This window comes from Balaenoptera ricei, chromosome 16 (assembly GCF_028023285.1).
Source record: "Balaenoptera ricei isolate mBalRic1 chromosome 16, mBalRic1.hap2, whole genome shotgun sequence".
NCBI lineage: Eukaryota > Metazoa > Chordata > Mammalia > Artiodactyla > Balaenopteridae > Balaenoptera > Balaenoptera ricei.
In genome coordinates, this window is record NC_082654.1 from 49144406 (window position 1) to 49165076 (window position 20671).

Consider the following 20671-nt stretch of genomic DNA (forward strand, 5'->3'; position numbering starts at 1 on the left):
CCTGGGACGGGGGATCAACTAGGAACCAAAATCGCTGAGCATTCGGACGTAGAACCAAATACAGAAAACAAAGGTGGCATATTATTTGCAGGGAAACCAAATAAATATATAAATATTTCTTTGAAATTGCAGAGTAGCATTTCCATGATGTTTCCAGGGAATTGGAGATAATGAATGTAAATTAATTATGTGTTACCTGCTATTGCTGAGATACAGTGTGAAACATCATCAATATCAATTTTATTGCCTGATATCAGTGAACATAAAATATTTATAAAGACTCCTTGGGCTTACTAGCAAAATTAGTCCTTCTAAGCCTGTTTTGCTCATAATATGCTATTTTCTCAAACTGAAAATTCTACCATCATAGGAGTTTGGGGGAATCTAACATTTGTGTGGCCTCCACATACAATGCTGTTCCTGCCTCCTTCCAGGCTCAGACCATCAAGATAAGCCTCATTCTCCAAGAATAAGTTCAAGGACAACCTCCTCCTTGAAGTCCCTCCTGATTGACTGCCCCCATACTCCCTTCCCAGGTGGAGTTGACTACTCCCTCTTCTGTGCAGACTCCATCTTCTCACCTGTAATGTTCTGCCCCTTTTATTTGTGGATGTGTCTGCCTCCAGTTTGCAGTGGGCTGGGAGTTCCTGGTGGGCAGGGACAGTGTCCCAGTACCTTTACGGTTCCAGCATGGAACAGAGGTGTGTCAAGTGGGAGATGGTTAATACTTGTTTTATTGAATGAATGAATGGATGGATGGTTAGTGTGGAAATACAATCATTTACTTAATCATTCCTCTAGATTTTAAGTTTGCTTTTCATTTTCCAATAACATAAATAATATTGCAGTAAACATCATTGGAAGAAAAATTTTCTGTATTGTGTATTATTTCTTTAAGGTAGATTTCAGTTAGATTTGGGGTACAAAGGTTGGGGCATTTTTTAGGGCCCTTGCTGTTTTCCTGAGTGCCATTCCCATGCCCAGTATCATTGTGCCTGTTTTATTGCATCCTTGCTGGAATAGATATTATCATGTTTATCTTTGTTCATTTATAGGGAAAAATGATTTCTCAGTGTTGTTTCATTTGACATTTCTTTGACTGTTAAGAAGTTGGACATTTTCCAAATGTTTCTTAGTCATTTTTCTGTGAATTGTCTCAACAAGCATATTACTCTATAGTTATATTTGGTTCCCTGGGGAGAGAGAAAAATCAACAAGCTTTTACAAGTGCATAAATTCAGGGCTAAATCAAGCAGGATCTGTCAGCATTGCAGAGTGGGACCACAGGCCTTCACTCAGCCCTTTCAGACGCATAGCAGGGGGCTGCAGGGATGCCGGTGGCCCTTCCATGAGCTTGTGGCTATGAGACTCTGCAGATCTGCAGTGGCTGCCCAGGATCTTGCCCTGGTTCCCTTTACCTTTTCCTTGGCTCCTGTACTCTTGAAACTCTGTTAACTAACCTCGGCTTCAGCCTTGCCATCTAGACTGATTTGGATATTTGTCAGCTACTTTCCTGGTGCCACAGTCAGGCTGTGAGTTCCCTGCCCCCGCCCTCCACCGGTGGACAGAAACCATTCGCTCTGCTTGACATGCCTGTGGCATTGGGACATTCTTGGTATCCCTTCCTTCCATTCCTGGAAGGTTATCAACTCTTGGCTCTCCTACCTACCAAGCAATCCTTCCTGTACCATTTGTCCAGCCAATTGAACCCCACTAAGCTAAGGTCTAATAATGATAACAGCACTTCCCACCAACCCCACCAGCCCCAGGAGGCCCCCTGCTTCATGCTGAATGCCTGATGCTAAGTGCTTGACATCCAGACTCTCATTCCCTGACCTCACTGTGTGATCTGTCCTGTTAACAGAGCATCCTTCCCAGTGCCCTGTTGTTCTCCAGCTTCTTGCAGGGACAAAGCCCTGCTCAGAACCCAGGGCTGTGATGCTCTCATTCGTCTACTACCTTCTGGGAGCCCTCCTCCCCCAGGGGGAAGCCCCTTCTTCCTGCACCTCCAACCTCTATATGAAGCCTCCCTTGAAACCCATAAAACTTCTCTGAGCCTCTCCCTGTCACCACTTTCTTTCCCTGAAATGTCCCCCTGTGGGTATTAATATACACCACAATTAAAGCTAAGATCACTGTCCCTTTAGACCTTAGCGATCAGAGGGCTGGGCATGCTTCAGATGAATCTCCTGTGCTACTGTTTGTATCTCCATGTCCTCTGTACGTCCGTTTTCTGGTGTGGACTGTGGAGTCAGCCGAGTGTGAGTCCTGCTCTACCACCTACAAGCCCGGGGACCTTGAGCAAATTGTTAACTCTCTCTTAGCCTCACTTTTCCTCATCTATAAAATTGGTATAATAATATCTACCCCGCAGGGTTATTGTGAGGATTAAATGAGACAATGCAGATAACATGCTTACCACTGGGCCTGGCATGCAATAAGCATGCAGGATGTGTGAACTGCTGGTGTGGATGTTACAGTCATTGCTGCTATGTGTCTGAACAGGTCCAAGCTCTGGAGTCAGATACTGGACAATTTCTGCAAAAGCTGCAGGTCATATTCAAATTGCTTTTAGTCCTCCTTTCTTCCTTGCCTACTGTATGTGAATGATGGTACCTAATGCCTCCTAGACACAGAACGTTCTCAAAAAGTATTTTTTAAAGGTTACCTTTTCAGTGGGCACAGTCCCGACAATGAACCAGGCACCGTTGTAGGAAAGGGGGGGTGTCTGCTTGAGGAAACAAATGCTGTCAGTGGAGGCACTTCACTGTGCTTTAGTTATGCACACACACACAAGCACACGCACACAAACACACGTACAGCTGGAGCCATACAAACGCCGTGTGCCCGGGCATTCTTTCCTTCTTGGTTTTAACAGGGAACAGATGGTCGGAACACAGTCATCATTTTCTTTTTTCAAAATACAAACTGGGCTTCGTATAAATCCTAGTTAATTTAAGGAATCTATCTATCAAATCCAGTTTCCTATGAATGACGTGAGGAGTGAAGTGGTGAGAGCCACTCACATTCCCGGGCTCATTAGAATCATTTATTACCTCTTTCTGCAGGAAGGGAGGAAGGAAAGTGTGAAAGCTGGGAGACAACACATCTGATCCGTATTCATATTTCAGAAAATCGGATCTTAAATATTATTACCAAGGAAACTAAGCCGTGTAGAGATGAAAGATTACATTCCACAGGGCAGAGCGTAATCTTGGGAGCTCAGGTAGTTTGCAGATCTATTTGTTAAAACAACGTTTGGAGGATGGTTTGTAAAGGCAGCGAGCAGAGCGGATGACAGCGGTTAATTTTATACAAGGCTCTGCTGGTGCTGTGACACTGCCGTGAACCATGGCTCCAAGGCCCGTCAGCTGCCAAGGGGTGGAGGGCATCTTGTTTCCTCCTTCCTGTGTGTCTGAGTTTTCTTTCCTTAGTCAGTGCTAATTAGGCAGACGTGGCATTCTCAGGGCTAATCATAGGACAGCTCCACAAGCTAGCATGAGGAAAAATAAGCCCCTCCGTGCAGACAAAGAAAAGCCAGGACAGAACCTGGGGCCTGTGATGTGTGGCTGCCAGAAGAGCGACGGGGCCAGCGTCATTCTTGTGAGTATTTATGTTTATCTGTTTCTCCCACATTGCAGACTATGATAAGTGTGTGCAAATGGCCAATCTGAGTCTTGCACACCTGGCCCAGTCCAAGCCGCTCACTTGGATTCAGAGACTGTCGTGCTCAGAAAATGCGCTGTTTGTACCCGGGCTGGAGAGTGCGGCAGGAGGCCTGCTGCACAGGTCACTGGATAACTTCACTGTGGACACCAGCAAGGGGACCAGGGCGCAAGGACTCAGAGGCAGGTGGGTTTGACATATCTGTTCTCTGGGCCCAAAGCATCATGTACTTGGTGCTCTGGAGTAATTCATACATGAAGACATTGTTTAAAGGATGTCAGATGTCTAAGGGAAGTATGCATTCATTGGGTAATTATCAACTAAATCCACAGAGATTTCCCAAAGGGCAGTTATGGGCCAGATCTATGCTAGACACGGGACAGACATCCCGTGTCTCCCTGCTGCGTTGCTCTATCTTTTGGTGGAGAAAGAGCTAGGTGATGATACAAAATTGAAGGGGACAAAATAAACAAGTTGCAATAGCCTGTTTAGCCAGGTACTGTTCTAAGGACTGTACCCATCAACTACTTTAGCCCTCACAACCCTGTGAAGTACTTTCTGTTTTCTCCCAATGTGAGACTTGAACACACACAGCTGGCCCTGGAGTCTGTACTCCTAAGTTCTACATTGCCGCTGCTTTCTCTTTTGATGGATTGCTTGCAATTTAATTTGCAAGGGAAAATAATGAGCTTATCAACACAACTTCACATTATAACATAATGATCCATAAATTTTAAAATAGCCTCGAAGTTGGATTGCACTTACATTACAAGTTCTATAAATAGCACAGATTCGCAGGCAGCACAGGACCAATGAAGGGGGCTGTGGGAGGGAGCTGTTTTTTGGAATGAGTTATACATCTGCTTCAGCAAGAGGGTATGGGTGATTGATTTGAATTGCAATGCATATATTATATCTTAAAGTAATTCTTAGAAAATTACTGCTCCAGATTCTGTTGATGCAAATATGCATCACCACGCACTGCAATCTAAGTCAATAATGATGAAGCAAAACTATCTATTATTGTTACCATGTAACAAACAACTCCAAAGCATAGTGACTTAAAACAACACGCATTTGGTTATTCTGTTTCACGATTTTCTGTGTTACAAATTTAGGCAGGGCTTGGCTGGGCGATTCTTCTGCTTCTCTTGAGCGTACTCATCAGGACTGGTCTGGAGGCTCCAGGACTGTGTTGTGCATGTGCCCAGGCCCTCAGTGGGGATGGCTGGGATGGTGAGCTCAGCTGGGCCCCTCCTCAATCCCAGTGTGGTCTCAGGCCCTCTCCATGTGGTGCCTCCATGTGGAAGGTAGTGAGGCTTCTATGTGGCAGCTCAGGGCTCCAAGGGCCCAAGGCGAGCTGCCGGTCTCCTAAGAGGCTGGGCCTGGAGCTGGCACAGGGTCACTTCTGCCATACTCTCTTGGTCAAAGTAGTCACATGTCAGCACAGATTCAGGGGCAGCAGAAACAGACCCCACCTCCTGATGTAGTAGGAGTGTGTCAAAGCATATGTGGCCATCTTTAATCTATCATTCAAACTGATAGTACTTTACAGCACTTTATAGATTAAAAGCCTGAAGGAGCCATGACTGACTCAAGGGCACCTTGAGAATATGTTGACTGCGAAGCACCCTTCCGGTGACCTGCCAGTGGGCACGCACGGGAGGGGACTGGCAGCACAGCATGGCAGCCAGCCTTCTCAGTCGGAAGCTGAACTGGAGTCCTCAGTGATCTCTGGTTCTCCTCTAATGTTAGTTTATGAATGCCGGACTTTCACAACCCTTAGTAACTCACATCAGAGGTTATGGGTCACCTTCCATGAAAAGGGAAATCTAGGGTCTCTGGCCATCTGGAAGATCCCCAGAAGCACAGCCCAAGACAATGACTTGGGTGCGGGTGGTTTTTGTGGAGGTGATGCCGAGAAGCAGAAGTGAGCAGGGTAAGTGAGACAGGGAAGGAGGGAAAGTGAAAAGAAAGGGGGCAGTGTCATCAAGATAGCTGCTGTGGGCAGCCAGGGCTTAATTCCACGAGAAGTGCACAGGAGTCCTCCCAGAATTGTCTGTCTGAAGGACCAGGGAGTGGACACTTGTGCATCGGCTCCCATCCCGCTCTGGTGCAAGCTTGTCTGTGGGAGGTATGAACTCTCCTATACTGTTTGGTAAGGTGGGGGGATAGAGGGGGTGGGTGAGATGCCCAAGACGTTCAAGAAGCTCTAGGGCAGAAAGAGGACGGCATCTGAGGCAGGATCAGCATGAGCTGAGCCTGAGCTCATGTGGAAATGCCCACCACTGCTCTGGCCGGTCTGAGGTGGGACAAGGGCTGCACCCATCCGGCTCTGTCATCCCTGTGCATGGATGAGAAGTGCATCATCCTTGCTGTGGCTGGTGCAAAGATCACCCAGCCCAGGGTCCCCTTCAGGCAGAGTGCTGGAACGAGCCCAGTGCCATGGAAATCCACCTACACCTACTCAGCTGTCTGCTGCGTGCGATGTTGCGCTAGTTGTTTATGACACCCGTGCCTCTCTTTCCTCATTTGTCTAGTGGTGGGAGCAGTGGTGCCCACCCCACTGGATGGCTGTGGGAATTAAATGGTGTTATAGAACCCTGAAGATGGGGTGAGTCGGTGATGAGTGTCCTAATGTTGGTGCCCTTCCCCTCGTCTCTAGGGGAGAAGGTAGGAACACAAACCCTCTTAAAGGGGATAGAATGGTTAAATGTTTAAGGCAGACACAGATACAGCTTTATCGCTCCCCCGAGAGATGAGGTGATTTCCAAGTAAGGGGACAGAGGAGGGCTGCATGGGGGAAGTGACAGCAGGTCTTGACCAACAGTGGGTTTGGGCACAGTGAGAAGGAGGGGAGATAGGCAGGAATGCCATGAGCGAAGGCCCAGTTCCTCTTGCTACAAAAATTGGTTGAGTGCCTGCTGTGTGCCAGCCCCGAGCTATGCACTGAGGGCTCAGCAGTGAGCAGGACAGACCCAGCCCCTGCCTCATGGCGCTCACAGAGGTGACAAGCAGAGGGCCCGTGTGGCAGGAGCAGGTGGTGCTGTTGACCAGCGGGCCAGAGCCAGGACGGGAGGGATGGGATGGCATGTAGACACTGACACTCAAGAGGTGGGACCCCGTTCCCAGCGTCAAGCCTGAGGGGCTGTGTGCTCAGCACTGCTTAGAACGGGGATGCCATCAGGGTGCCAACCCTGACATACGATCCCTGCCCCACCTACTTCACGGCACCTTTTCTGTGAGCCTTTCCTGACTGCCCTGGCCAGCACCACTGGCTCGCCTTCAAGCAGCCGACCCTGGGGCCCCTCCACCCTGACATCCACATGCATCTATCTGTCCTGTAAACGGGGAACTTCCAGAGGAGAGTAACGCGCCTGTCTCCTCCTCAGCTCTGAGGCCAGCATGCGGAGACTTTCGGTAAATGGCATTATTTTCTTTAGGTTTGCATTTTTAAAAGCTTATTTTAATTGTGGTAAAATATACATAACATAAAAGTCACCATTTTAACCATTTTTAAGTGGACAGTGCAGTACTGTTAAGTATATTCTCATTGTTGTGCAGCCAGAATTCTTCTCATCTTGCCAAACTGAACCTATGACCATTAAAAGACAAGTCCCCATCCCTCCCTCCCTGAGACCCTGGTAACCATCATTCTACTTTCTGTTTCGATGAATTTGACTATTTTAAGGACCTCACTCTACTGTAGAAGTGGAATCACACAGTGTTAGTCTTTTTGTGATTTGCAGTAGATGCTGCTTTTTATCCTTTTTAAACAATAGACTTGTACGTGTGACTTGCATCACATGGGCCGTGGCAGCCTGAGGCAGAAAATCCCTTCCTTTCTCCAAAGGCCCTCCCTTGTGGCCTTTCTTGGCCCCTCTAGGACTGCTGGGGTACCTCCTTCTTTGAAACCCAGGAGTGCTCTGCCAAAGCCTCTCCCTGGGCACTTAGGTCGGCTCTAGATGGCATGAAAGGCACCCATCCCTCAACTTGCAGCGGGCTGGGAGCTCCCAGAAGGCAGAGCCCATGTCTGATACACCTTTACCCTCAGTCCCTTGCCAGCCCAGGGACTGACATCTAGTAGGGTCTCAGTCAACTTGGGTTGAACTTGCTGAAATGCACAGTATAAACAGGAGCCATGTCAGAGTGAGGCCTCCTCCCTAATCTCTGAAGAATGGCCTTGTGCTTGTCCCTCGCCCTACACCTGCCTTCTCTCCCCACCTCGCTCCTCTTCTTCCCTTTCTAGCTCTGGCCCCTTGAACAGCGCCAGGCTCTGTGCCCGGAGCACCTGGCATCACTGATCCCAGGTTGCAGTGAGAGGTGCGGTGGCAGCATCTATCCCTGCCTTGGGCCGGCCGCCTAAAGCAGTGGGGCAGGTGTGGGCTCCCTGAGGTTGGGGCCAACCTGGGTGATGAAGGGCTGATGGATCTGTTCAGATGGTCAACCTCCTGGCCTTCCTTCTTCAGGTGAGGCCCAGTGCTGGCTTTTTCCAGGGCTCTAAGTCCTGTGACTTTGCCTCTATTCTTTCTGCTCACTCTGTACTTTGTTCATCCCTGAATGTAGCTTATCTTGAGCAAAGCTGACCCTGTGGGTAGGGCAGGGTCCCCACTTAATTCATTATTCTTCTAGGGCCTAGAACATCCTTTGTTTGATAGAATGCTGGCTTGGCAAAGCCAACTGAATGCCGGCATGAAAGATTCTTGTTTTCAGCTCAGTATTACTAGGGGGTAGCCAACTCCAGTATCTGCAAGGATCAAGCAGGTAAGTTACTGTGTGAAGCCCTCAGGGGCCATCACAGTGGCAGTGATGGAACATGGCTGGCCCAGCTAAAAAAGCAAACAACAGAAAAATCAGGACCCACTAAAAACATCAGTGCTTTATACTTACTACCTCATTTTGGGACCATCAAAAGTCTAGGAAATAGGAATATTCTTATTTTCTGGTTAAGGAAATGGAGGTTTTGAAGGGCTGCTTATTCAACTCAAAGGAGAGATAGTGGGAGGTTCATAGGGGGCCTGGGTGACTCTAGGGTCCCCTCTAAGATAGAAAGCCCCCAAAGCCATTCTTTCCAGTGTACTTCTGATAACCAGATCAGCCCTTGATGGGGTCTGCCTATGGATCTGTTGATTGATGAGCATGGGGCCACCACCCATACTCAGAATGGCAGGAAGTTGCCTTCTAGGGGCATCTTACCTCATCTTGTTGACTTTCCCTGCAGGCCCTGCCCTGGCCACGAGCAGCTGGAGCACATCTGTTTGACCCAGAAGCCAACGACTTGTGACCCTCTCTCTGGACTGCCTGCTCAGAGCACACACACAGGTACGGGCCAAGCCATGGGCTTGGGGTAAAGGAAACCTTACACGTGACTCTTGCTTTCAATCTTTTGCCACTACTTCATTTTGCTTCCCCAATAATGTTCACAATCTTTTTGCTTTCCCATTAATCTCAAAACTACTTATGTAGAAGGTGAAAGATTTATTCGATCTGAAGAGAAACCAGAGTATTCTGTCATACAGAGTGAAGTAAGTCAGAAAGAGAAAAACAAATACTGTATGCTAACACATATATATGGAATCTAAAAAAAAAAAAAGGCTCTGAAGAACCTCGGGGCAGGACAGGAATAAAGACACAGACGTAGAGAATGGACCTGAGGACACGGGGAGGGGGAAGGGTAAGCTGGGACGAAGTGAGAGAGTGGCATGGACATATATACACTACCAAATGTAAAACAGATAGCTAGTGGGAAGCAGCCACATAGCACAGGGAGATCAGCTCGCTGCTTTGTGTCCACCTAGAGGGGTGGGATAGGGAGGGTAGGAGGGAGACGCAAGAGGGAGGAGATATGGGGATATATGTATATGTATAGCTGATTCACTTTGTTATACAGCAGAAACTAACACACCATTGTAAAGCAATTATGCTCCAATAAAGATGTTAAAAACAACTACTTATGGTTGGGAAAAGCCCATGCTGTCCACCTTTGGCTTGGGCTGAGCACATAGATCCTAAATGTGTTAGCACTGGTGAAGATTCCCAGCGCTCTAGTCCAGCGTGAGGAATACCTGCTGTGGAGGGGCGTGGCTGGAAAAATGTATCATTCATTTTCTTTACAACTCTTCATATGGGCCCAGAATATCATCTCCCACTACTCACCAGAAAACGTATACAGGGCAGGCGGCATTCCCCTCTGTCATATATCCTCCAGGCAGGTCCCCAGTGGGACATAAACACAAAGAGATTCCTGAGCTAGAGAAGATATTTATATTTGATGAGCATTAAGCCTGGGATTGGATCTGGAATACCACCAGGTGGCTCTTCACCATGAACTGTGTGCAGGTCCCACCATGGTCCCTTGGGGGAGGGAGCGATGTGGAAAACGCTGGGTGGCGGGTCACTCTTTGGGGATTTTTCCACATGCTCTGTGGTTGGCATTGGATTGCTCATCAGGGCTCTGCCTTGGGTCCCCTCCAAGACCCAAGCTGGGGGAAACCTGCGCTGGGCTGCAGGGCCATATCACCCCCTACTGTTAGGGGCCCAAGAGGGGAAGGCTTTGCTGTCTCATCTCTGTGCTCCAACTTTAGTTTCAGTTTTCACTGCCAGCAAGGTCATCTCTGCTTGGATTCTGTCTTGTCCCAAGACCAATGCAGAAAAAAAATAGCTGTAGTAAGTCATGCAGAGCAAGCACCATGGCCCACCCTACCTTTGCCTCTGTTCTTGGTGAGCCAACACTGACCCGGTGAGGCTAATCAGAAGATTGTGTTCACAAATGAACCTATCTACAAAATAGAAACAGACTCACAGACGTAGAGAACAGACTTGTGGTTGCCAAGGGGGAGGGGGTTGGGGGACAGATGGATTGGGAGTTTGGGATTAGCAGATGCAAACTATTATATATAGGATGGATAAACAGCAAGGTCCTATTGTATAGCACAGGGAACTATATTCAATATCCTGTGATAAACCATAATGGAAAAGAATATGAAAAAAATGTATATATATGTATAACTGAACCACTTTGCTGTATAGCAGAAATTAACACAACATTGTAGATCAACTATACTTCAGTAAAATAAATTTTAAAAACTTATTAAAAAAAAAGTATGTGTTCAGCCATCCATGCCCAGCATTGTGCGTGTGTGTGAAATAGTGTTCACACCTTTTGTATTAGGTCTCTGATAATTTGGGGGAAAAGCGCAATGTGGGGCTTTGTTTCCACTTCCAGGGCCACAAAATAAGAGAAGGAGCTTTACAGCCGAACCAGACCGAGAAATTGTGCATGTGACACTGAGCCGGGATCCACGCCGTGGTTTTGGTAAGAGGGCTCCTGGCAGGGGGGACCTAGTCTTTCCCTCTGGGCAGAGGGGAGGTGTGTGCCATCTTCCCTTTAGACTTTTCTACTCCCTTTTCCTGCCTGTCCTCTCCCAATTTGCCTTTTTCAGTGATCACTTCTCTTTCTTCCCTTTAAATGTCCCTAACCAGCAATGGGATGTTGGGGTCAAAGTTTCCTTTTAGGCCTGATCAGGTTTTGGGGTGCAGATCTTGAAAATCTAAGTACAAGATAGAAAAAGACTTTTCCGTCTAATACCATGTAATAACCTTTCTCTATTATATTTAGATTCTTAGGGATGGGGAAGAGTAGCCAATCTTTTTCACCTCTTACTATTTACCACATTCGAAGACCCTTAAGAACACATAAGAAACAAGGCACTGAGAGAAGTTACTTGATTAAAAATCATCTTTTTTTTCCGATCTGATTATGTATTGGAACAAAATCCATGCACTTTGGTGGGCTGTGATCCTAGCTGTAGTTGTGCTTATGAATGCGGGACAATCCACTTTTCTCCATGCGTCATGGCAGAGTAGAAAGAGCTGTTGGAGGATCAGAGGACCTAGGTACAAATATCAGCATTGCTACTTAGTAGCTGTGTGATCTCAAGCAAATAACCTAACCTCTCTGAGCTGCAAACTCATTAAGTATCATCTTCTTTCATATAATTGGATTATAGGTTTTGTCATTAATGAGGGAGAAGACGTAGGCAAAGTTGATCCTGGCATCTTTATATCTTCTATTATACCTGGGGGACCAGCTGAGAAAGCTAAAAAGATCAAACCAGGTATGTCTTTTTTGATTGCCAGAGATGCTGCTTTAAGGAACTGCTCTTTCTCATTTCCTTGATGGGATTATTGAGATGTCTTATTTTTCCAGGAGGGCAGATACTAGCCTTGAATCACATCAGTCTGGATGGCTTCACATTCGACATGGCTGTTAGAATGATTCAGAATTCTCCTGACAACATAGAATTAATCATTTCTCAGTCAAAAGGTATGTCTTAACCCACTTTCAGAAGCTGGAGAGCCTCCTTTATTTTCAGGAGTACATTTTTACCACAGAGTACCGGGGCTTTAAGTCCGTGTAGGTCTTTTGTATTACCTCTCTCGTGGGAGTGGCTTTGGCACCAATGAATAAACTCCGCAATTTCAGGGGCAGAATGGACTCTACCATTGCTTGTCCTGCTGAATGGGAGAAGCCTACTCTAGTTCTTTATTAGATGCAGCTATTGTGTGTTTTTCTGCCACTCTTCTCGCATGACAGGGAGGATATTCTTTCTATCACCCAAGTCCTTATTGAAAGTGGCTACTGCAGTAATTCTACATATTTGGGGCTTAGTCGTGGAATCCAGTGGGAAGGAGACAGGGGGCTGTTCTTGAAGCTGAAGAACATACCAAGCATTCTGTTCTAATTTGGTTAGGACTCAGCATGTTAGAGATCAACCAAAAGAGTAAAGGTTTTTTTTTTTTTTTAAAGATGATTTTATTCATCCTTTAGATAACTATCCAACAATTGCCTATACTGAAGAATAATATGACTATGTTTATTTGGGTCAGGTTTGGGGTGGTAATGGGGGGATGTTAACATCCCTTTCCCTCCCAGTTACCTGGGCTCACCACAGCTTTTTGGTTGGATGATCCTGCCATTTTCCAGCAGACTGCCTACAAAGCCAGGCCCACACTCTAGGAGCTTTGTACAATTTCCTCTCATGTACAGAAATGCTTCATGTCACACCAGCCAGCATTTTCTGGGTCCTAAATGTAGTCACCCCCTTGGCCTTGCCCTCTGAAAACCACATGCCCTCTCTCACTCTTGCACATGTACACACCATCACCAGATGGCTTTCCAGGTGCTGCATCTGCCCTTCGTCCAGAAGCTGTGGGGGGATGGGGGGTGGCAAAACTGGGGCCTTAGCCATGTGCCTTTCATCCTGTGCTTGGACCTGACCCAGGGGCCGGCCCGGCCCTTCCACAGCACCCGCCCCAGCTCACTGCTCTGTTGGATTTCCTACACTGTCACTGTTCTTCCCACAATGTTTTAGCTGTCCTTGCATTTCCCTCCATACTTTGCACAGGAAAGGACAGAGGGGAGCGATCAAACCATCCTATTTTTAAAATCAGGAAACATAATGCAGCTGAGCTGGGATCAATTCAGTGTCAAGGATGGCCTGCTGGGGTGGGGATGTCCAAAACTGGCACCCAAAATCTGTGAGGCTCCAACCTCACTTTAGAGTTTCAGATGATGGAGTACTCACAGTTCCTGTGAATTGCGTGTCCTCTCACCCTGGAGTCCCTGTCACCTGTTGGTAACTCTGCCTGGTCACAGTTGGGGTTCCTCGAAACAGCTGCCACCTTTGTTGGAGGAAGATGCTTCCACAGTGACTCTGGCTGGTCACTGTGGGCAGAGGCTTGACCGCCGTGAGTTTCTATCTGGTTGGGCTGCTGTTGGGGCATGTGCTCTAGACTGGAGATCAAAGACAAGACAGAGAGCCTTCCCATCAGGAGCAGATATCACCCTCCACTACAGATTGAGTTTTAATTACCTGCAGAAGTTCTAGCTTGTATTTCCGTTAGGCAAGACATACATTGCACAGCTTGACGTTTTAATCCAGTCATAAGTCTTGTTCTTGTCTCTTGTGGAGGGTGTGGAAGAAAATAAACAGATGCTTACAACATTGCTAGAAGGACAATGACAGTAGAATAGCTAGTGAGAAGCAGCCACATAGCACAGGGAGATCAGCTCGGTGCTTTGTGACCACCTAGAGGGGTGGGGTAGGGAGGGTGGGAGGGAGATGCAAGAGGGATGGGATATGGGGATATATGTATACGTATAGCTGATTCACTGTTATACAGCAGAAACTAACACACCATTGTAAAGCAATTATACTCCAATAAAGATGTTAAAAAAAAAAAAGAAATTGTCAGGAATAAGACATTACTGAACGGTGGCCCTCCACTCTCTACTGAACACCGTTAGGCTTGAACAACTTCTAATCTGATTCATTAAATTAAGTTTATCCACTGTGTGAGTTGAGCATTTTCCTGAGTACTAATGAGTCTGTATCAAAAGTTGTAAACTTACTTGTGTGTCTACATATCCAGATGTAAAGAAAATCTAACTGTGTTCCTTCCTCCCATATAGGTTTGTTAAATAGCTGATATTAACATATGCATGGTAAATAGCTGACATTAACATATGCATGGTAAATACATGTATTGAGGCTCTTAGTACTATGTACTAAGCTGTAATCTCTTTCTCTCTCTCTCTACATGTATAAGCATCTCTCTATATTTAATTTCTAAGCCTCACCAACCCTACAAGGTAGTTGAGATGATCTCTATTTTAGATATGAGGAAATTGAGGTCCAAAAATGTGAACTACCTTGCCCAAGGTTTTACCTAGTGATTCCTGACCTCATGTTCTTTCCTCTGCTCTGTGCCAGCTCAAGGGTCAGACATGGGGTAAATGGGAATCAGTAGCCCAGGCTTCACTCAAAGGGAGTCCACCATCTGGTTAGTACCAAGTTCCCTCCAAAGAACCAGACACGGTGAACTTTGGATCACAGGGTGATTACAGGTGTGCTCAGCAGGGACTCTGGAAGAGGCTGGCTTTAAGAGCAACATGCTGGTTGTGGGGTTTTGGGCAATATTTAATCCTTTTGACTCTGCTTCCTTATGTTTGAACTGGGATCACACCTTCCTGGTGGGTATGTTGAAAACATGGAAAGATACGTATATGTATATGTGTATATATATATATATATACACACATATATATGTGTGTGTGTGTGTGGTGCCCATAATGTGGCAAGAGCTTAAAAAGGGGGAACTGCCATTATAACTGTCCGTTGCTCCTGTGTTTTCATAATTGGGTCACACAAGCTCTATTTAACTTTCAAGAACACATCCAGAATCTTCCCTTCCTCTATTCTAAATGCATCGTCTCTCATGAGGTGCTAGACTCACATGGCTCCCAGCAGCTATAAAAGGTCTTTCTGTCATTGGAGGAAAATGCTATGCCCCACATAGAAATGCCACTGAGACGCCAGCCTTTCCAAGCTGTTGATTTCTTCTTGGCTTGTTTTTATAGGTGTTTGTGGAAATACCTCAAGCGAGGAGAAGAATAGCACGGCCAACTCTGGGGTCTTCTCTACAGACAGCCTGAGCAACGGGCACCTGGGAAGTTTTTCATCACACACACAAGACCAGGAAAGAAATATTGAAGAACTGGAAATGGCTCGGACTCAGAGCTTAATGCCCAGGCTGAGGCCTCAGCTGTCTGCTCTGCCATTTAAGGTAATCATTCCCTTGCTTCACTCTCTAGAATCCGGAGGAAAGAGAACAGGCTGTGGAGCCCAACAGCCTTGGCTCCAAAGTCCCTCTTTGTTCTCTATTTGCCACGTCAGGAAATAAATACTTACAGTGCATGGTTGTTGAGAAGAATATAAAGGGGAAAAGGCAAAGCTTCTAGTGCAGTGCCAGGGCTCAGCATTTGAGGTTTCAGTGTCCTCGGTCACTAATTTTAGCTGTGACTGGTCATAACTGGCTTCCGCCAAGGGCAATGCATGGACAATCAGACATCTTGTATTCTTGGTCTCTAGTTAGTCCTCAAGCTGCAACTCATTGCCTTTGCTCTTGACAACACACCAAGGAGGAAGAAGACAAAGGCCAACTTTGGCATGCAGAGAACTGTCTGCTTTAGTCCCAGGGCCGCCAGACTCCAGCTGTGTTTCCTTAGACACTGGATGGAAAGGTCTCCTTTTGCCCCTCCAGACCTCTCTCCGTTTTTCTCTGGGCCCCACGGAGCTGACATTCACAGACTGTGTCAGCCCTCTGCCTTCTGGTTGGCTCTGCCCAGAAGCCCTGTGTCTAGGAAAAGAGAGTTGTTTTCCTTTATCTCACACTACTACCCCACTCACAACACTCTGACACCAGTTGGGTGGGTTTTCCACATCAAGCAATTCTGACACTAACATACTGGAATTAGCACCAGATCCCACAGATGAAGGACCCATCCCTCAAGACAGCCTCCACTCCAGATGATAATGAAGTTGTTGGTCCCCAGGTTACCCACACTTCTGTCTGACTTGGCTGCAAATTGGAGGTCCCCATGACCCCCTCCTTGGGTTTGTTAATTTCCTAGAGCAGCTCACAGAATCCAGGAAAACAGTTTGCTTGCTATCGCTGATTTACTATAAAGGATATTTTAAAGGTACAAGGGAACAGACAGATGAAGAGATGCATAGGGTGAGGTCTAGAAGGGTCCTGAGGGCAGGATCATCTGCCCCTGTGGAGTTAGGGTGTGCCGTACTCCCTGCATAGATGTGTTTATGAACCTGGAAACTACGAATCCCATACTTTTGAAATTTCTATAGAGGCTTCAGCACGCAGGCATGGTGGATCATTAGCTCAATCTCTAGCCCCTCTTGCCTCCCCAGAGGATGGGGGGTTGAGTGGAGTGGAAAGTTTCAAGCTTCTTATCGTGGTTTGGTTTTCTGGTGACCAGCCCCCATCCTGAAGCTATGCAGGAACCAGAGTTCCCTCTTTAGAAAAAAAGACATTCTTATAACCCAGAAAATCTCAAGGGATTTGAGAGCTCTGTGTCAGGAGCTGAGGTCAAAGACCAAATATTAGAACAAAAGATGCTCCTAGTCTCCTATCACTTAGGAAAGTTTTTTATTTTTGAATTTAGCCATCCATGTATTTTAGTTTTTTATCACTCATTGTGATATAATTGACATATATGTGTGTGTCTATACATATGTACATATGTATAGACACACACACACATATATAGCAAAATGATTACCATAACAAGGTTAGTTAGCAGGTCCATCCCCTCACAGAGTTAAAATTGTGTGTGTGTGTGTGTGTCGAGAGCGTTTTGGATATACTTTCTTAGCAACTTGCAAATATACAAGACAGTATTTCTAACTGTAGTAACCATGCAGTACGTTACATACCCAGAAATTATTTACCTTATAACTGGAAATTTGTACCCTTTGACACCTTCACCCATTCTCCCCACCGCCCACCCCTCACCCTCACCCTGGCAACTACCAATCCACTACTCTGCTTCTGAGTTTGTTTTTTTAGATTCCACGTATATCACTTAGGAAATTACAAGGGTTGAAGGAGCTCTGTGCCAGGAATGGGGGGCAGAGACCACTATATAGGTTTTCTCTTATTTCACAGTCCAGTGGGAGCCTGCAGCTGGGGGATGAGTGAGTACTGGCTTGTCACTCTCTGCCTGTGCTCAGGTCAGCTGTGACCCTCTGCTGAAGAACACAGCTCCTGTTAGGTGCCCTTTGCCCCAGAGCTCTTTACCACTCGCTCAGTTCCATCAGCCATCCCCCCTCTCGCTCCTCAGGCTCAGGGAAGGTAAAAGCACCTGCAGTTTCTAGCCCTGGGGTGCTTAGCTCTCCTAGTCGGTTTCTTTAACTGTTTGCCCACACCTTTGAAAGCAGTCCTTGTGTCAGCTCTCCTCCATCACCCAGGATGGAGATGTACACCTTCTCTTCCTTGCTGGGACTCTGGTTGAAAGGGGCAAGTTACCCCACCTCTCTCAACCTCATTTTTCTCTCTTATGAGAGAAGCAGTGATGTCTGGGCACAGAGCTGTGGAGACAAAAGTGCCAAGGATCTGGCTGGCAGTAGGGCTCCGTGCAGGCTAGATCCTCCCTCACTGGCCGTGGTGCTCACCCGGATGGTGCATCCCATGAAGAGCTGGACAGGAAGTCGGCAAAAGAATAATACTAACAGTGGACACTTACTGAGTGATTAAACATGTGTCAGGCAAGATCCTGAGCACTTGGATGTGTTACATCACGCAAGCTTCATTACAAGCCTGTGAGATAATTACTATCATCAACACTTTTTATCAGTGGGGTCCCTGAGGCACAGAGAGACAGGAACGTGCCCGTGGTCTCTCAGGGAGTACGTGGCAGAGCTGGGATGCGAATCATAGGAGTGGGATTCCAGAGCAGAAACCTTCCCCCCAGGCTGCACTTCAGAAAGCCCCCTCTCACAGGAAGCAGGGCTGAGAGGGCTTCCAGTTGGGGCCTCTGGGGCTGCACCTGCGAGCTGGTTTGTGCTGGGCAGTTGAGGGGAGCAATGGTGCACCAAGGCCACAGCTGACCACGGCACAGACTGCAGAACTTGTGCCATCTGGGCTCTCTGGGTCACGTGGCCAGCTCTGTGGGTAGGTAACCTTTTGTGGCATAGTCAAGTTACACCCTCTCACTTTGGACCTCGACCTCAGTGGTTGCTTTACCCTTTGAATTTTAAAATTTAGATAAAACCCCTTGCCAGACCACAGGATATGGAGCGTCTCTGAAACAACTGGGGTTTCATCTGTTTCTATACCAAATCTCTTTGGAACCTCTTCTGTTGACTCATTTTTTTTTTTTTTTTAAGCTTACTTCAGCCTGTTTATTTTCCTGTCTATTATTTGTATTTTCTGATGTGGTGGACCGGGCAGCCGCTAAGCAGCTTAGCCAAGGGGACAGATAGGACAAAAGGCTGGGAGTATCTGTGGCCCCATCTTCTTGGCACAGTTCATCGAAAGACCCTTCCCCATGAGAAGTAGTTCAATATGGGCAGGTCTGTCTTATCACTGTCATCTCCCCAACTATCGCAGTACCTGACCCATAGCAGGTGCTTAATTAATCTTGTAGCATGACTGGACGGATGAATCAACATGACATGCATGTCACAACACCAAGCAAAATGCCTGGCATGAGGTAGAAAATACTCTCTTCTGTTGTTCCCTCAAGCATTCAACCACTGTAAAGTAGAGACCCAGTACAGCTACTCTTGCTAGAGATGATTGAAGGTCCTCCTGAGGTTTTCTTCTGCTCCAGAAGCTGCTGTGTATCTGGTATCCAGCATGCCTTCACTTGATTGGTGTCATGTGTGAAGCTACCAGGAAGTGTCTAGATGACTTCAGTTCTCATAACAATATTTGCATCATGAGTAGAAACAGGAGGGAATCTACTGAGACCCTGTTATGTGCTGGGCATCATTCATACTCACTGTTAGAAGGTGATCTCTCATTGCAGTTCCGTGGATTGGGAAACAAGTCTGGAGAGACCAAGAGACAGGTGCAAGGTCATACAGGGAGGAACTGATTAAGCTGAGAGTGAATCCCCTGTTGGCCCAGCCCTGAAACTTATGATTTTTTTTGATGTGCAATGTTGCTGGCTCCTGAGAGCAGGTGAGAGCTAAGAGGTGCCATCTGCTTAGGCAGGGCCAGCGCCTTCACTTCTTCTTTCTTTTTGTTTGTTCATTCGTGGCAGGGTACTGGTTCTTCGTGCCCTCTATCACCTTCAGAAAACAATGCCAGTGAAATCTACTTTGTGGAGCTGGTTAAAGAAGATGGGACACTTGGATTCAGCGTGACTGTAAGAATTCTTAGGAGAGCTTAGAAAGTAAACAGTTGAAAGATGTTCATCTGGAGTCTTGGTGGGCATTGCACTCATATGCCAACCTCTGATGACCCAGTGCTCGCTGGGTGCAAGCAGCACGTCAGAAGTGATGAACCAAGAAAGTCAGTGGGGGCCTCAGTGAGGGATGGGAGTTCAAAGTGAAACTGGGAGACCAATGGCAAACTTGGGAAGAGCAGACACTCCAAGCAGTGTGGGTGGAATTATGGTTATGCTGGACAGTAAGGAGAGGGTAGCATTGTAGAGCTTCAGGGACACAAGCCAAAGGTGAATGGGGTGGTCCCTGGTCGTCAGGTTGGTAAGACCTCTATTCAGGACAGACACTTTGCATTTGGTTTCTGGGTTCCATCTGGCAGACCCGGGAGGAGGGAGGATAAAAATTGTACAAGAATGATATATAATCCCACTGATGTAAAAATTTTTATATATGTGTGTATACATACATGGAAAAGTTAGAGAAAAAGATAAAGTTAGATCTTTAGTGACCTGTAAGGATGTTCATAATCTATTGTTAAGTTAAAAAAAAAAAGTTGCAAAATACTGTGTGGTTGAATTCTGCTTTTGTATCCACAAACCAACACACAAGGATACAGAATATGCCAGGCACCAGCCTTTGGGCCCATCGCTGTATCCACCTTTGCTGGTCACTGCTTATGGAGAGATGATGTGGTACATTGATGTGACTCATTTCTGAGCACCTGCCATTGGCCAGTGCTGGGCTGGATATGACACAGCTCCCTCACACGGCTCATATCGTTATACTTCTTGTGAGCACCTAAACTTCTGCTCAGTGGATAATAAAGCCTAAACAAACAAGTGAACATATAAGATGGTGTCACATGGAGATGAGGTGATGGGATAGAGCGGAAGGCAGATGGGGGCTCTCTGAGTCAGGGAGGTGGGGGAGGCCCCTTCAGGAGGGGACAGATGGGTGGTGAGTTTTTCATTGTGTTTTCCAGGGTGGCATTAACACAAGTGTGCTCTGTGGAGGTATCTACGTGAAATCCATCATTCCCGGAGGGCCAGCAGCCAAGGAAGGGCGGATCCTGCAGGGTGAGGATGGAGTCATGCTGGGCTCTGCGTTCTGTGGTGTGATGAGCCCCGGCGTGGGGGGTGCAGCCTTCAAGCCTTGCCCCACTCTCACTCTGATGCCTTGTGCAAATGATTGCCTCTCCAGGTCATGGTTTCCTTACCTGGAAAAGGAGATGATTTAACCTGACCCACCTACCT

At 46.8% G+C, this 20671-nt stretch overlaps 1 protein-coding gene across 1 annotated transcript in view; it reads left to right on the plus strand.

Annotated features, from left to right (window-relative positions):
- Nucleotides 1–20655, plus strand: part of LOC132350438 (FERM and PDZ domain-containing protein 2-like) — a 61484-nt gene extending 40829 nt beyond the window's left edge. The window contains exons 15-23 of the mRNA XM_059899627.1: nt 1180–1188; nt 3642–3852; nt 8888–8988; nt 10892–10981; nt 11676–11783; nt 11876–11992; nt 15089–15294; nt 19295–19399; nt 20401–20655. Of these exons, the coding sequence (XP_059755610.1) occupies nt 1180–1188; nt 3642–3852; nt 8888–8988; nt 10892–10981; nt 11676–11783; nt 11876–11992; nt 15089–15294; nt 19295–19399; nt 20401–20655 (1202 nt within the window). The remainder of the gene's footprint in view (nt 1–1179; nt 1189–3641; nt 3853–8887; nt 8989–10891; nt 10982–11675; nt 11784–11875; nt 11993–15088; nt 15295–19294; nt 19400–20400) is intronic.
- Nucleotides 20656–20671: the final 16 nt, after the last annotated feature.